At 45.5% G+C, this 17,790-nt stretch overlaps 1 protein-coding gene across 1 annotated transcript; it reads left to right on the top strand.

The window, feature by feature from the left end:
• The first annotated feature begins 141 nt into the window (after positions 1–141).
• mRpS7 (mitochondrial ribosomal protein S7) lies at positions 142–1,044 on the top strand. Its single transcript, XM_065441476.1, has one exon. The coding sequence runs from the start codon at positions 259–261 to the stop codon at positions 955–957; it is 699 nt and encodes a 232-aa protein (XP_065297548.1). The 5' UTR covers positions 142–258; the 3' UTR covers positions 958–1,044.
• The last annotated feature ends 16,746 nt before the right edge of the window (positions 1,045–17,790 follow it).

Below are 17,790 nucleotides of genomic sequence, written 5' to 3'. Positions count from 1 at the left end.
GTTCAGGTGTTCTATGCTGTTTACTTTAAAAGATAGCTCTTCTGACACTTTTTTCGTAAAAAATTGCGGTGGTAAGTTGTGTGGTTTCGCATCCTTGGAGGCGATATTTATTGGAACATTAACGGTGCGGTCAATGCATGGTCAACATTTTCCTCGGCCGCAACGCGAGCGGCGCGACGCTCACAGCCAGAGGCGGCGATCGCAACCTTAGCGGCGGAGCACTGACGTTTGTTCGGCCACAGTAGGTGCGCTTCAGAAATGGCCGCTTCCGTTTGTGGAAGCATGCTTCGCTCTGGAAGTGTCGTTTCTCGCAAATTGTGCCCAGTTTATGCAACTCAAGTGCGGACTACAGTTTATGACAAAAATTATGTAGAGCCATTCATCGGCAAGAAGAAACTGGAGGAACTGGAAGCATCGGGGGAAGCGGAAGATTTCAAGTTCGTACCTATCAAGGCAGCGTTGAGCGATGTGTCGACTTCGGTATTTTATGACGCTACGCTCAACAAGTTCATAAACATGTTGATGCGCGAAGGCAAGAAAGCACTCGCAAAAGAGAACGTTGAACGTGGACTGTTCAATGTGAAGCGGATCCAGCTCTCCAAGTACAACCGCACCACTGATGAGGAGTCGAAAAGTAAGATCGAGTGCAACCCTGTAACTATCCTGCACAAGGCCTTAGAAAACTGCCGTCCAGTAGTGGAACTAAGCCCGATCAAGCGAGGTGGCATCACTTACCAAGTACCTGTGCCCATGACACAGAACAGGTCCCGTTTACTTTGCATGAAGTGGATGATCGAGGCTGTCAACGACAAGGACCCGAAAGTGAGGTTCTATGATCAGCTCGCCAAAGAACTGCTGGATGCGTACAACAACCAGGGACGTGTCGTCAAAAAGAAGCACGAGCTACACAAGCAGTGTGAAGCCAACAAAGCTTATGCCCATTATAGATGGTCGTAACGGCCCACCTTACTCAAATAGACCTGCATCGAGCCTTGAGCAAGCGCGCTTGGCTATGTAGAAAATGAATAAATTTTGGTAACCCGCCGTTGCACTTCAGTTCCGCTCGCCGAGAATGAGCGTACGTACGCTCAAGCGCAGTGCACGAAAGCCTTTAGTCGGCTCTTGGAAACGCGCCAACAAAATTCACCGCTTCTTCCTTTTTTTTTTTTTTCAATGTTTCGTAGTAAGTAGCAGCTGCTTCTACGGTTCTACAAATCAATCTACATCATTGCTTAAAGTCAGGAAAGGTGGGGGGTGGGGGGAGAGATTCCCTTTTATTTGTTATTTGTTTAAGGTGGGGCTAATGCTGGTGGGGCTCGGCCCCCTCTTGGCAGGTTAACGTTTTTTATACTATGGGTCAACTGTAGCACTGTGGCACCTATCCAACAAACGCTGCATGTTATACAATTACCAGTAGTGCCTCCTGCGGGGCCATTCAAGTTCTCCAATTTCTCTAACAATGGTTTAATCGCGATTAATCGGTTGACTATACATATATATAATCCGCGCGCGCGCTAGTCGCCGGCCCACCTTTCGCTGAATGACTGACTAAGGGCCGATTTACGCTCAAACCGCCCATCGCCGCACGCCGCACCGCATGCATGCGGATCGTGAAAAACGGACGGTCGTCGCGATCGGTCACAAAATTGCATTTACGCTGAAACCGCATGTGTGCGTTGCGGTTCGCATGCGCCCTCTGGTTGTCGAAATAGGTAACCAGCAACTGGCAACATGCATCAGCGAGTTGGCAGCCTCGAGTGCTGGCGACCAGCAATATTTCGCATCGTGCCAAGATATTGTTATTGCGTTTGCTGTAGTATTAGTTATTTTTATATTATTTAGCTCGAGCGGTTCGAATGCGCCTGCATCCGCACTTCGGTTTGGGGACGCGACGTCTGTTGAAAGCTGGCAAACATTCGGCAGTGCGCAGAGCAACACTGTTCAAAGTCGGCAACTATCGCCAACAGCAGACGACACTAGCATATTTTTCTCGATGTAAGTTGAAGTTTCCGCATCATGGTGAGAACGCGACTCCTGCACTGTCACATTCATTGCTGCATGTGTGGCATTGACGTGGTGACCCACCTTTGGAACACTGTGCAGTCGTCTTACCTGTGCCGCCTTTTTGTTATGTGTTTACTGCTACCGCGTAATGTTGCGACAACATACGTCACTATGTGCTCGGTTGTGTACGGCGCGCTGGCGCACTTTTTATAGCTGTGCTAGCGAAAGCTTGTGTTGTGGACAAGCGACGCACCATCGCTCCTCGGCTGGACGAAGCACCAGCGCGGAGAAACGGGAAGCGACCCCATCCCGAGTGGACTTCTGAGAATCCTCCGTCGCCCTCAGCGTCTCGGCTACTGGACAGGGACCGAGAGTTTGCCCTCTCGAACAAATGCAGCTCTCGCCTGCGTCTTTTGAAGAAAATAAACGCAGTCTGTTTTCTGCCACCAACCGATGCGCACTCCTTTCACGGATGGGGCCAGACCCCGTACGTAACACTGGCGATGAGGCAGGAGTTGCGAAGCGGATCTATAAGTTTTCGAAGTTAAGGCCATGGCTACAGGACGAATGCACGGCGCTGTCGAGCCTTTCTCGGGCAAATCATGGGAATCGTGGGTCCAGCGCCTCGACTTTTACTTCGTGGCGAGCGACGTCAGCGAAGAAGCGGGCACTTCTCACGCTTTGTGGAGCCGACACTTTCGAACACCGTGTGCGCGCTGATAGCGCCGAAGATATCCGGCAGAAGTCAACTTAAATGATTTAGTGACACTTCTTAGGCGGCACTTCGACACCAGGACATCCGCGCGTTAGAGCCGGTACGTGTTTCAAAGACCCGACCAACGGCCAGACGAGTCGATCAGCAGCTACGCTGCGGCCCTTGGAACCTTGACAGCCGACTGCAACTTCGGAGCGCTGCCTTCGGCTACAGTATCGACGACGTCACCTGACACCCAAACGACCGCTTCTGCGGCGAATCCAACTATGCCGTCCCAAGATGTGATGCTGCGACAGGTTCGTCCTCGGCGTCTGGGACGAAAATCTTTCGCCGAGACTGTTCGCAGAAAAAGCCTGACATTTCAATGCACTGTGGACTTACCTTGTCAGCGGAAAGTGCGTCAAGGCATCAGCGAGATATCAAAGGAGTGGCAAACTCGGGGGAAATTAACAGGACGTCGCAAATCAAGCCAGGGGGCAAGCATACATCAGCGCGACATTGTTATCGATGCGACGTACGGCTTGCACGACCCTGAAACATGCAAATTCAAGACAGCCGAGTGCCGTTTCTGCTCCAAGGAAGGTCATGTCGAGCATGCTTGCATCTCAAAGAAAAAGAAAAACACGGAACCACGCTCCGACAACTAGCAGCTACGGGCACACAGTGTCAAACCACCACCTGTCAGCAAATCCTGCTGCAAGCTGCACACAGATAGTACACACTGCCCCAAGTTCCTTGTGGACTTGATAGTGGAGGGAAAGCCAGTCCAGTTTGAGGTGGACACAGGTACGGCATGCTCCCTGATAAGCGAGGACACGGACTACAGAAGGCGGAAGAAAAACACTCCGTGGCTTTTATGCGAGCCGCTCGATTTGTGCTCATGGTCAGGTAAACAATTACACATCCTGGGCTCCGCACAAGTTCATGTGATGTTGAGATCAAAGGACTATCTGCTGCCATTGTTGGTTATGAAGGGCACTGGGTGCAACCTCCTAGGAAGAGATTGGTTTTTGGCACTTCAAATTCAGGTGAAGGGGATCAACCACGTTGGAGAGCCAGCACTAGAAATTACGACGACTGCATTTGACGACTGCATTTTGGAGAACAGAGCAATGATCGTGGTGGAATTGTATAGGCTCCTAGAGAAAAACACGCCCTGGAAATGGAAGAGCAAGCATCAAGTCAATTTCGAGGCACTTAAGGAGATGATTCGTGCATCTACAGTACTCACTCACTACGACGGGACGAAGCCCCTTCTTTTGTCTGTGGACGCATCGCCGTACGGCTTTGATGCCGTCCTCGCTCGGGAAGATGCTATTTGCCGAGAGGCGCCCATTGCATTCAGTTCATGAACACTGGGAAGTGCCAAAAAGAGCTACTTCCAGCTCAACAAAGAAAGTGCAGCAGTAATCTACAGCATCAGTCATTTTCATAAGTACATAGCTGGCCGGCATGTGACCATAACAGATCGCCAGGCATTGATTGGAATCGTGAGTGAAACAAAGCAAGCACCCCGGGTCTTTTCACCAAGGATTACGCGATGGTGCCTTAAACTAGCAAAGTACGATTACAAGTTGCTGTACAGGCCTGGCCTACTGCACCAAAATGCGGACACTCTAAGCTGACTTCCACTACCGGCACAAGTTGAACCTTATCCCCCAAGAGACGTGCTCATGTTGGCTACCATGCTCAGCTTCGAGCTTTCACCGCATCAACAAGCACGAATGACTCGAATGAGTCCTGTCCCAAGTGCTGGAGGCTGTTTCAAACGGTGAAGTTCATAAACTGCCAAAAGAGCAGTTGTCATCGTGCCGGAAACTGGAGACTGAGCTTTCAGCGCAGGAAGGGTGCCTTGTTAGAGGCTTCTGGATGGTAACTCCAAAACAAAGGCGAGAAACTACCTTCTTCAACTCGCACCTGCAAACCACCATATAATTGTGGTCATGAAGGCATGTGCACGAAGGTACTTTTGTTAGGCATGCATTTGACGCAGATATCGAACGGCTCACTAGAAACTGTGCAACTTGTTGTCAACACCAAAGGGCACCAGCCAGTGCACCAGTGCCCAAATAGGAACGCACCAGAACGCCTTGGGACACAGCTCATGCAGACTTCGTTGGTCCCATAGAAGGCAGAATGCTGGCTAATTGTTGTGGACACATACAGTAAATTGTTGGAAGTGTGCTCCATGCATAATTACACAGTCTGCCACATTGATTGAGGAACTCTGGAACCTTTTTGCAGCTTTTGGGCTCCCAAAAAAGCTTGTGACTGATAACGGGCCATCCTTCGTTTCAGTAGAAGTTGAGAGCTTCCTAAAGAAGAATGGGGTGACCCATGTAACAAGCACACCGTACCATCCTACAACAAATGGCCAAGCAGAAAGGATGGCTTTCGAAACAAAATGAGCATTAGCCAAAAACAAGGACGGAACATTCGTGTGTAGGCTGGCCCACTTTTTCTAGAGCAACACACCACCATCTGCACATCAAAGGGTGAAATGCCAGCTGCACTTGGGTTTGGGCAAAAGCAAAAGCAAGCAAAAGCGAACAAAATCCATACCAACTGCAACAGGGATACAAAGTCGAGAGTACTCGCTGTCGGACAAGCAGTTTTCTTTCAAAACTTTGGAGGGAATCCGATCTGGACAGAGGGAACGGTTTTGGAAAAGCTAGGCCACAGATCGTGGCTCATTAAAGGCCCCAACAGGTTAGTGCGACGACAATGCGACCACATCAAGCCCGGTGTTTTGAGATACCCAACAGAAGATTTGGTGACACAGGATAAGGGCTGTACACTAACCGCAAGCAGTGTCCCGCTCCCATTTATGCTTGGGATAAAAGCAGATAACTCCACGTCATCAGAGGCCACTCTCTCAGGAATGCTGAAGCCTTCGCAATCATCGGTGACCAAACCAGAGATTGGCACTGCCCCTGAGACCGTGCCAAACACAACTGCAGAGCCATGCCTGCAGTGGGAACGACACCCTCAGGATCACCACGGCGACTCCATCTGAGAAGGGAGGAAAATGTGTACAAGCGATGCACCACCACTCCTCGGCTGGACAAGGCACCAGTGCAGACGAAACAGGAAGCGACCCCGCCCCGAGTCGAGTTCCAAGGATTCTCCATCACCCCCAGCGTCTCGGCCACTAGACAGGGACCGAGAGTTTGCCCCGTCAAACACATGCGGCTCTCATCTGCATCTCTTGTAGAAAATAAACTCGGTCTGTTTTCTGCCACCAACCAATGTGCATTCCTTTCACGGATGGGGCCAGACCCTGTACGTAACAGCTTGGAAGAACGCGCATACACGAACACACAGGTGTATCTAAGCCAATGAGCAAGGGATCTGTCACAGCAACAGCGTAGCACGCTGAAGCGTCGCAGCATTATCTATTAACATACTCCTATACAGATGGTTCTATTATCACGGAATACAGCTGTGTTGATTGACAAGCCACTTCGTCACCGAGCACGCATGTGAATCATCAACAGTGGCTTGTTGATTTAGTTTCACTTTGCTGCTGAGGTCTCTTTAGTAGCTGTCAAGTTAATAGTGAGCCTACAATTGCTTACATGATGTAATATGGCATCGCACTTCTGAACAATGATGTAACACCGAATGAACGTACAGGAGCGCACAGAGCTAGCATTTGTTCATTCTATGTTACGTCATTATTTCAAATTGCACTGCCATGTTAAGTCATGACTAAACAACTAGCCATCAGTACGTCTTGAGCAATTGATTACAATTATGACATACATAAAAGTGATATGTACATATCACAGTTTGCTTCTTCAGCCAGAGATGCTTGTCAGATATGTTTTCAACAGAAGAATGCTTGCATGAAAACAAATATTAATTAATATTGCTGAAAAGACACCCCATATAGGCGTGAATTCACCTAATGTTTACATTTCTTGTTGGTGCTAAAAATGTCCCTGCCAATAGAAGTAGTGTTATGTCATTCATGCCTTAAGAGATGACAGAGGTTTACAGGGCACACAAGGCAGCAATGCCCATGCATAAAGGCCTGAGTGGCCAACCTGCTGCCCATTCACTATTTATCCATACCTCTATCAGCATTTAAACAATGTACAGCCTGTGGTCAAAGTGAATACAAGCATGCTTGCTCTCTCAGCAATGGCGACAATCAAGGATGATTGCCTTGAGACCGTTTGCTGCTGTCAACATCATTTTTGCATGCATTCTCTTTTTATTTTTTTCCCTAGATAAAAAAGAAGCTTGCACAGTCGGTGAGCTATAGCAAAGTAATGTTATTTGATAGCGTTGGGCATGGCCCTAATCTCATTCATGTAGTGACAACCTAGCTAGCTAATGCACAGCCACATTAAAAAGAAAGAGAAGTGCGTAGGCTAACAAACAGGTGCACAGTATGTGTACTTCACCTCAAAGCAAAGCAAGATTATCAAGCGAATATAGAGATCTAGATTAAGGGGACGCAAGCATTGAGGCCCCCTAGTACTTCGAGCCTCAACGATTGCATCCCCCTGATCTAAACCTCTCTAATAAGCTTTGCAATGAGTGCAGTGATCTTGCATGCGAAATGGTTGACGTAGTAAGTCGTTTTATATTTGCCTTTCTGAATCAGTAACAGCTTAAACAGGTACATGACAATGAAATGAAATGCTGGCTCATATGGTGCACAAGACACAAGTAGGGGAGAACATTTGCCATGCCTGCTGTAACACCAATAATAATATGCAGTAGCTTGTAGGCAATGAATGCATGTTGATTGTGTCAGAGCAACTTGCACCTACAACTAATGAAAGAACAGAATGTCTGCATTGTAGACATTAGTTAATTAGCAGCATGTGTGCAGCAGCACAAGAAAGTAAGGGAATGTTTGTTGCCATGTTTTGCTTTCATAACCGACAGACAGTTTTTTGGGTGGAGCTTTATGATGAATTCATATTATGTTCTATGTAAATCTGTAATGTGGGCATGTTCTATTATCCAATCACTTCATAAGTAGTCAAATGAATGCAGGCAGCCCCATAAACACTGTGAAATGGAACGCAGAAATCTCCAGTTAAGAAGCCATAGTGAATCACTCTGTGCTGAACATAAAATAGAAAAAATGCGTAGTGGCAAATTGGGTGCACATTCTCATCTGCCATACAAATCTATATATTACAAGTAATCTTTCACTCATTCTCGTATTGCTTACAGTTGCATGAACCTTACTGCAGCATCCTCTGTGGAGTAAAATAATCTTGCCAGTCACAGCTACTTGTTCACTCTATTAACATATACTAGCCCCCAGGCTCTCCTGTATTCCTTCATGCATGCTACAATAGCATGGCTGTGCTCAATCACCTCTTTCCATTCCACTGAAATGAAGATGGCATATATTTGTTACCAAAATATGCTCTAAAGCATAACTGTTTATCATTCTTTAAGCCTCTGAGAAGTTAGGATGGATGTTCAGCCTTGCAGTTGTGCCATTTCATAGGTTCTAACCCACCGTCATATTTCTAAACAAGCAATGATGAAATTATATAATCAAGCCATACCATCAGTACAACTGAGGTATTGCTTTCCCAGGGAGTCTCACTGCCACCTCACCAATTTCGTAAATAATTAGACATGTTGACAACCTCGACATGTTGAAGTTACCTTCACAGCCTGTGTTTTAACCCGACAAATAAACCAGATTAACCAAACAGCCCTTACATCACTCTCTTATTCACTTGATATACTAACTAGCACATGGCATTATAGTCGTATTAATATCTGTTTCTATGTTTGGTGAATTGCACAAATCATTTTGGTCGCCCTTACAGCCTAGCTGATGCTGTCTTTCTTTATAACAATTAAGCAACAACCTTACTTGGTGCATTGCTGTGAAAACTATAACTAGCTTCACAGTAGCACTGCACATGTACCCTCAGACCACATCATAGACATGCTTCTGTACGTACTAGAGGCTGGCCACAATCAGCATAATTTGGAAATCTAGATGAACAGGGTGCAAATTCATGTGTATCAAATAAATGTCTGTTCCATTGACAGGCTGTGTGTATGCGATATAGTTATCAGTTCACTATACTTATGGCAGAAGAACAGAAAACACAGAACAACAAAATCAAGTTCTCTCTGAAAAGCTGCTTTTTGCCACTATTATTAAAGCAAAGTAAGACTTCAGAAAGCACAAATATGGCTTAGAACGACAAAGCTGAGCTAGTCGGTAAGGATTCATTATGCAAAAAAGAAGTGAGGCGTGCAGACAGGAAACAAGAGTAGAGAAGTCCACTTCTCTACTTTTGTGTCCTGTCTGCACGCCTCACCTCCTTTTTACATCACAAATATGGCTTGGGCGCATCTTCGAGCATTGTGAGGTGGGCGAATGTTAATTTTTTTCAAACAGAAATTGAACAAAAATAGTAAATGTCTAATATTGAATAGTGACACGACGACGTGAGTACTTGTAGTAGCAATATTTATTTCCATATATTTAGTTACTACATCTTAACCAACTAGTGCGAACTAGAGCTAACTATTGGGGACAAAGGATAAGTTTTAAATGCAAGGCTACTAATGTTATATAAAAAAAATACTTGAATGGTGTATCAACAACTTTAGAGCCTCGTTGCAAAGAAGCTTTCCAAGAAATAATGGCTGCTGTATGAAGAGCTTCCAAAAATGCAAAATAAATTGTTTCCAAAAAAACATGAAAGTTGTAGAAAAAAGAAACATAATGAAGGGCCAATGTTTTGCAGACACATGTAAAAGAACTTGTTGCAAGGAAAACAGCACAGACTTGTCTCATAAAAGATAAATCTGCTAGATCGAGATGGGTGGTTGGCTTTAGGCAAAAAAAAGCCTATGGGAAAGTTTTGTGCCAATACGGCTAAAAGATACATTCGTTACCGTGCTTGTCTTTGGAAGGCTGCATACGCTTGTTCACATGCAAGTACTTGTCACATATTCGTTGTTAAAAAGCTTCCAATTTATATATTGACACAAAAGCCTCCTCTGATCAGGGAAAAAGAATAGTATTGTCATATAGCATACATAACATTTAGAACATCAGGCTACTATTTTTCACATTACACAAATACTCATGAAAGACAAAGCTGCAAGAAACAGCATAACACTTTGGCATAATCCGTAACTGATTATATCAACGAGTTTCCTATTTCATGAGGCAAAGTTGCATAGGGCAGATGGGATGTGATATCTATGATTCAGAGATGCGTTATTGTATCTGAGAACAAGTATTATACAACTGATCATTGTGGGAACAAAGAAATAACAGGCATTGATTACCAGTATGTCATCATGTCACTTCTATCTGAAAAGTGACTATCACATCAAGTCAAACTTGCATTGAGAATCACGTTTATGTGCCCATATATGTGGGCCCCATGAACCGTTGCTTTAAGTTATGACCAGTGTCATGTCATTCCTGTATGTAAATGTGGTTTTGCACTATACACCTATAAAACTTTTGATCAGCATCCTAGTACATTTCCTTGAATTTGCACCACAGGCTTTCTGTCGCAACACCCTCTTCGCACCCATGATAAATGCTGCAGTCAGTAAAATAGAGCTTTAGATTATTTCCTAAACTGCTTTCATTCCAGCAAGTAGATGCCGAGCAGATGCTGTGCCGCAAGTGAACATTTATGAGAGCGTTCATACTTGCTGTTTATTAAGGTGGCTGCGAGGTAAATGGAGGGAAAGTGTACAGGTGAAGCAAAGCTCTGCTGTCGCATGCATGTAAACAAAGCTTCTGGTTATGGCGGCCAACGATTATATACACATAGTGAGCAAGGGTGGTGTGATCGCAATATGGCCCGCATGACAGAAAGGGAAACACTATCACACATGTACACGTGTACAGATATGCAACAGTTGGGCAGTGGCAGAGAAGGTGTTTTGCTGTGTCGCCACGTGTGCAAAAGATTGCATAAGGAGCATTTGCGTAGCTTACATTACAGCACGACACCTAGCACAAAATGAATAATTGCAATGCGTGGAGCAATGATATAACTTATAAGCTGTTTCCTAGTATCCCCTCTTCATAAAGTGTAAAATGTGCAGAGACAGCTCTGGAAACAAACGTGTACAAAGCAAGGAATCTGCTTTGATACAATACCTATATTGAGAGGCATAAGAGCATAAGCGACCGGCGATGTTTCTGCAATGTTTATTACTGCAGAGCATACGCAATTGACAGAAAAAAATCACAGACAATTACGATACTCCCTAATACGAAATTTTAGTGCAGCTCTACATGTGTTGTCATTTCACTGGCAATGACAATCGGTCTCGTGTGGCATGTTGCAAACGGAGCGAAGTGTGGCGCCACTGCCTTGCCAATCTGGAGATCGCGTGAGCCAGCGCATGGGTGATGCGTGGGCGTGGTTCACAGAAGCCATCGCCAACAACCCTCCCAGACATTGCGTGCTACTCTGGCACCATCTCGTAGCTACCGTCACTGCACTTCGCTTTTATTCGCACACTTTTGCCATACACTCCTCCTTTATCTGCCTCATGGTTATGCTGCACCTTCTTATCCACTTTCCTCCTCATGCCTCTTCTCACTTGCAGATTTTTTAATCTCCCACTGCATGCTGCCTTTGCTCTCATCTTTTGCTGAAGTCGTTCGCTCAGTTTAACCGAGCGAACGAGTGGTCCTCACAGCACGACAAAAGCTAAAGGAAATGTGCTCAAAAGTAAATGGAATGACCAGCGAAAGGAATACCCTGAATGCATGCACTATAAACCACGTTAAAGGATTGACTGAATGCACGATAGACATGGTCTACAAGATATCTTTGACAAGTGGGGCTGATTACATGCACCAAACAGGCAGGTGCGTAAATGATTGACTGCGCAACCATCTATACAACTGCAGTCTGACACAAGCACCCAGAGACCTGGCCATACATTGCGCTTCATGCCGTATCTCCCACAGGATGGGGATCTTGCTGAAATGTAGTAACCAAAGAAAAAGAAGTCATGGAAGCCTACAACATCAAGATGACCCCATGTGCCATCTATATCACTCAGCAAAGAGATTAGCTTAATGAATGATAATAGATGGCGTGGTTAGACTGGGAAGAACATCCCTGAACATGCGACTAGGCTATATGAAGGTCTCATTTTCCGAAAAATAAAACAGTTGTTAGTTTGCACTCGGGTGTCGTGCATTGTTTTTCTCTCTTAAGTCCTGTCCCTTCGTCACTTTGCGCAACAGCGTTATGTCGAACCAACTAGCCCACTGGGAAATTTTCTTTAATTATATGTAATATGCTCTGAGTGCACATCTATGCGAGTCTTGTTTGCAGTGCACATGTGAAAGACAGCACAAAAATAATGCAATATTAGAGGTGAGCAAATAAGGATTTTCAGGACCGAATAGTACAGTGCAAGAAGCAAATTGGATCGAATACTTTTCTAAAAATGAATAGCCATTATCACAATTAACATAAACTGATGTTTATATCCCTGTATTTTTGAAGCTAGCAAGTTTCTGTAATAGTATAGTACCTTACTAAGTATTGTAGTTGAAAAACACAAACTGAGCCTACGAGCAAACAAGTACTTTATTCGCATGCACAGGGCTCTTCAGAGGATGCAAATGATCACTGTAGAGCCTGTAAAGTGTGGCTGCCTGTGTGACCTAGCCTGCTCCTCTACGCAAGTTCTCATGTTTTATGGCTATAGCACGCCTGTCATGGTGAAAATTTACCGTACTTTTCTGCAATTTAGTGTTTATGTGGGTGCAGTTGGCATTTTGAAATGCCCGATACGTATGAAAAAAATATTCACTGTTACAAAAAGTGACCACCGAATCGAACAGGACACTATTTGATGCATAATTACAAAGTTGCAAATATTCACACATCCTTATGCAATATCAACAGCTTAAAATAATGGTTTCAACACTTACATACACACTAGATGTTCCAGCTGCCAACAGAATATCATACATTGACAAAAGGGTGTTTAACTGGGCTACTTGGTTATTCTTCGAGGATTGTAGCAGTAGAACTTAAGGAACATGGACACAGAAGGAACGACTAGACGAGTACGCAGCTGCACTGTCAACTGATTTCTTGATTGAAATTCCCACTATTATTGATTTCATCGCCATATCTCTTCTCTTATACATCTGAGGCTGTCTCAAAAAGGTGACTTCCTTTCTTGTCAAGGCCAATGACAGCGTGCTTACACATTACGCTCCTGTTTTACTTATCTCGAATGCCTCAAGAATCTCCTGAGTTAACCTATCGTCGTTCCTTTTAAGGACTTGTACTTCATGAAATTATGAGTTACGACGAGAAAAGTTTGCCAAAGTCTGGTGCCTACTGTCAGCAGCGTGCGTGTTCATGTAGTGTCTGTGTTTCTCGTCGGACGGGGTGAAGCGATGGAGCAAAACCATTCTCAGGAGAAATGAGAAAAATGTGCACGCATGAAACAAACTTACGAGCGTCTCAACAGAAAATATTTGCAAAAGAAGCCTCCAACGCAAAGATTTCTCGCCATCAACTTAGCATGAACGATCATTGTCAGCAGTGAGATAGCCGAGCGTCTAACGGTGGTGTTTGAGCATTGTGTAGCACCGTCGATTGATTGCTTTCCACCAGTGCTCACCGTGCACGCAAGCTGTAGAATGCATGCTGTGGCACAGTCACGCACAAGTTGCGTTGCCAGCGCTCGATATGGTTTCCCACAAAATAGCTTCGCGCTGCTTTTCGATTCTCGTGATATGTTGCGATTAAAAATTCCCAAGACAGTGTTAAGAGAGCGGTAAAAAAAAAGGTACGAGAAGGTAGGCACAGCAGCTTGTGAACCCACTCCTATAATACCTCTACCCGCGTCTGTTCGTAAATGTGTGCATGTTTTCTTGCGTTTGTCAATTTTTTAAAATTTCCCACATTTCTTTAAATTTGAGTTTTTCTTAGCTTTCGCGTTTGTGCGTGAATAGGTGCCTGCTACCATGCGTGTTTGCGCTTAATCTTATTTCTGTCCTTTTATTTTATATTAGCATTTGTTTTTGCTAGTTTTTTTTTCGCAAAGTCTTTACACATTTTCATTAACCAATCTCATTCAAAGCACTAACTCCTGCACACTGTAGGGCTGGCCTCTTCCATCTCATTAAAACCTGTCTCACTGGTCTACCTCGTCTTCTCAATCTGCCTACTCGCTGTGTTTTCTGTCCTTGCTTCTTGTGTTGTTGCTGCAATGTGATTAACCAACTTGCTCAAAACAAATTTTGATCGCCTATGAAAACAGAAAGGTTTAGAGATACATTTTCTTAAAAGCGTCATGGGGGTTGCACAGCAACTTAGCCTCTTACCTCAGTTCATGTTTATGCATCAGTGCATGTGGCAGCTCGCCAGAAGTGCACATGAAAGGCTGCATATTGCAAAACAACACCTTGCTATGCTGTTGCATTTTTCATGCATTCAGTCTTAGTAAACAGACGGTTTCGCTGCCCATCACATATGATGGTAAAAATATTCGACATGAATAACATTGTGCAGTGGGGTATCATTTCCTGTCTGATGCTTTCATCGTTGCAAAGACATCTTCCAGTGAATGGAGCCCGGCAAAGCAGTGCACTGAGAGCTTTTGCAACTTTCACCATTTATTACTTCACAAATGTCATTGTCTGAACCTGGCTGTCCATCACTATGCCGATGGCTTGTGAATTAAATAATTGCCTCAATAAAACACATTCAACTTGACTCAGCATTTTTTAGTACAAACAATGCTAGCAGAGCTATTTAGGGTGAATAATTGTGCTAACATTGGTGTTACTTGCCCGGTCAGATAAACAAATACAACAATGGCTGCGGCATGACTGTGATTTGATGTGCAGACTGCAAATGGTGCCTTTCAAGCGTGCCATCAACTACTGCTATTAATAGCTACACGACTGAGTATTTTGGGCCTAACTAAGCTAATGATGTTTGATAATTGTTCTCTTATTCGCATTACTTGCCTGGGCCAGATAACCAAAATAAGGAATGCCACCACATTAACGTGTGTTTGCATGCAAGCTGCCAACAGTGGCTGTCATTTTCGCGTTGATTGCTGCCGTTGCACCAACAGTGGCGACAGCTTGACTGTGCTTTGACGTGCAAACTGCTAATGGTGCCTTTCAAGCGTGCCCTCGACTACTAATATTAATAGTTACCATAATGAGTATTAGGGGCCTAACTAAGATAATAATGTTTGATAATTGTTCTCTTATTCGCATTACTTGCCTGGGCCAGGTAGCCAAAATAAACAATACCACCACATTAATGCGTGTTTGCATGCAAGCTGCCAACAGTGGCTGTCATTTTCGCGTTGATTGCTGCCGTTTCACTAACAGTGGCGACAGCTTGACTGTGCTTTGACGTGCAAACTGCTAATGGTGCCTTTCAAGCGTGCCCTCGACTACTAATATTAATAGTTACCATAATGAGTATTAGGGGCCTAACTAAGCTAATGATGTTTGATAATTGTTCTCTTGTCCACATTACTTGTCTGAGCCATATAACCAAGATAAAGAATGCGACCACATGAGTGTGCTTTTGCATGCAAACGGCTAAAAGTGGCAGACAATTTCGCGTTGATTGCTACTGTTTCACCTACAATGGCTACGACATGGCTGCGCTTTGAAGTGCAGATGCTAAAGGTGCCTTTCAAGCATGCCCTGACGACTGTTATCTCATCACAGGGCCCATAATGCTCGTAGGTGGCTGCCCAATAGAGTATTTTGGGCCTTCTGACATTGGCATTATTCATCTCAACAGGCTGGAAATAAGAGTAGGGCCAGCGAAACTGCACGCAAAGCAAATGTACTTTGGTGTGCGCATTGGTGTGGCTGTCACTTTCACGTTGACTACTGCTTTTTCGTGTGAAGCTGGACAGTGGCTGCCCGAATGAGCATTTTGGGCCGCACAGTTATTCAGGGTTAACAAGTGTATTTGCATTCTGATTTTCCAGCATTTCAGCACGTTTCCGTGCCAATACTTATATTGAGCACGATCTGTGCAGGCCGTTGCTTTTTCAGAATTGGGCTTCCATTAAAAGGAATATGTCATCAAATGAACTGCTTATTTATTTGAGAGGTCACGGGAGAATGCTTAGCTGCTGCGAACCTACCGATAATATTTTGGTAGCCTTAATAAGGGCTGTTCTTTCGTTAATAAGAAGCTGTTATGCTTCATCCAGTGGCTCAATGCCGGACAGCTCGCAGTCGGAGTCGCTTTGTTCACTGTCATCTTCACCCAGTTGGATGATGATGGGTTGGATGTGGTCACTTCCAGACGTATCAAGCCTGCATTTGCCTCCAGGTCCATGACATGGTGAAGTTTCTTCCTCCAGTCTTCCACCATTATGTGCTTAATTTTTTCCCTCAAGACGTATTAGACCGTGTATAGCTTGACGTCTCTGTTGTCCGCAGCTATGCCATTTTTTACCTTTGCCCACACGAGCTCGATAGGATTTAATTCGCAGTGGTACAGTGGGAGCCTGAGTACAATGCAGCCGGCTCTTTCAGCTGCATTGTCTACGATGTAGCTCAGGAAGCGTGGCTTTACAGATGCTACCAACTCAAGCAGCTGCTTTTTAACCACCCTTTCGCTGTGGGTGTTGTTCTTGCTTTTGAGTCACTCCTGTATTTTTTCTTTCTTCCAAGCTGTTGTCGGCTATTTCTCTTCTCGCCGGGAATGGTAAGGTGCATTGCCCAAAACAATGACGCTACCAGCAGGCAACTTCTGCAAAACGTCATTAAACCATCCCTCGAAGTGATTGCTGTCCATTTCTTCGTGGTAGTCGCTTGTTTTTATGGCCTCGGAATATATCTAAGCTGCCGTCGACGAAGCCATCCTCGCTGCCAATGTGCGTCACAATCAGGCACAGGCCTTTTCCAGAAGGTTCTTGTAGACCCGTCGACGGGCCATTTGCTCGAGCGTATAGGTGTCCGCGCTTCTGCACCACGATGTCTGTCCACACGATCGACCCAGTGTGTACCGCCGTCACCCATGTCTCATCCAGGAAAAAGATCTTTCGGCCTTCTGCCCATAGCGCTCCACGTCACGAAGCTAGAGATTCCGCCATTCAGCAATGTCATCCCGGTCGATCAGCAGCGAATTGCGGCTCCTCTTCTCGTGCTTGAATTAGATCTCGACAAGCAGGCGACGCACAGTACACCGCTTCAGTGATGGGAGATCCATTGTTGCGTGTGTCGAGGTGTGTGAGGCTGGCAGGAGGTCTGGACCCCACTTCACGCAGAGTCAGAGATGAGGAGAGCTTTCTCGGTGAAGAATTCTTTATACAATGTTTACATGTTGTCGTCGTTATCAGGAGAGAGACCAACAGAGCAGCTGCAAGCTGCTTAAATAACACCCCTCAGTCCACAGATTCCCCAGACAGTCCCTAAGGACGAAACAAGGTCAAGAGAGAGAGAGGGTCTGGGTAGCCTCCGTGGTCCTAACGCCGCTCTCGGTGGCTGGCACTTTCTCAAACCGCGCTGTGGCGTCAGGCCGATCTGGCGGTCAATCAGAATGGTGCGCCAGGGAAGTTTTATGGCCCGCATAGGACAAAGGGAACCAACTGTAAGGCACAGGGTCGAAACACAGCCCTCCTTTGGAAACCGTCCCAAACACAGTGGGAGTTGTTCGTGGTGCGGGCGCTGCCGAACAAAGGCCGGAGGGGGTTGCATTGCTGCCGGCACGGGGAGGGGCCGAATAGCAGTCCGTGATCCGGTGGCCGCTTCCGTCGTGGACGCCGTGCAGTTGCGGGAAACCCGAGCCGTGCACGTAGTCGTGTACCCGAAGCAGGGACCATGCGGGGATGAATGTTGCACACCATAGCACTGGCCTTCCGTCAGACAAATCCCAGGGCAAAAACATAACACCATATACGCTTTGCGAACTCGTTAGTGATCTTCTCGACCGTCAGTATCTCGTTGCGGCGAAATAAATTGTGCACACGACCTCGGTGCACACAACGTGTCATACTTTGTGCTGCGTCTTCTTTTCTCCGCATTTTGTGGGTGCTTTCGCGAGGGCATCAACAGTTTGCCACCCGAAATA

This window comes from Dermacentor albipictus, chromosome 1 (genome assembly GCF_038994185.2).
Source record: "Dermacentor albipictus isolate Rhodes 1998 colony chromosome 1, USDA_Dalb.pri_finalv2, whole genome shotgun sequence".
Classification (NCBI taxonomy): domain Eukaryota; kingdom Metazoa; phylum Arthropoda; class Arachnida; order Ixodida; family Ixodidae; genus Dermacentor; species Dermacentor albipictus.
Note: the sequence above shows the minus strand (reverse complement) of the source record. Positions and strands in the feature narration are given on the sequence as shown.

Bases quoted from the DNA above. Each gene is read 5' to 3' on its own strand.
- mRpS7 (XM_065441476.1), top strand. From the start codon at position 259: ATGGCCGCTTCCGTTTGTGGAAGCATGCTTCGCTCTGGAAGTGTCGTT.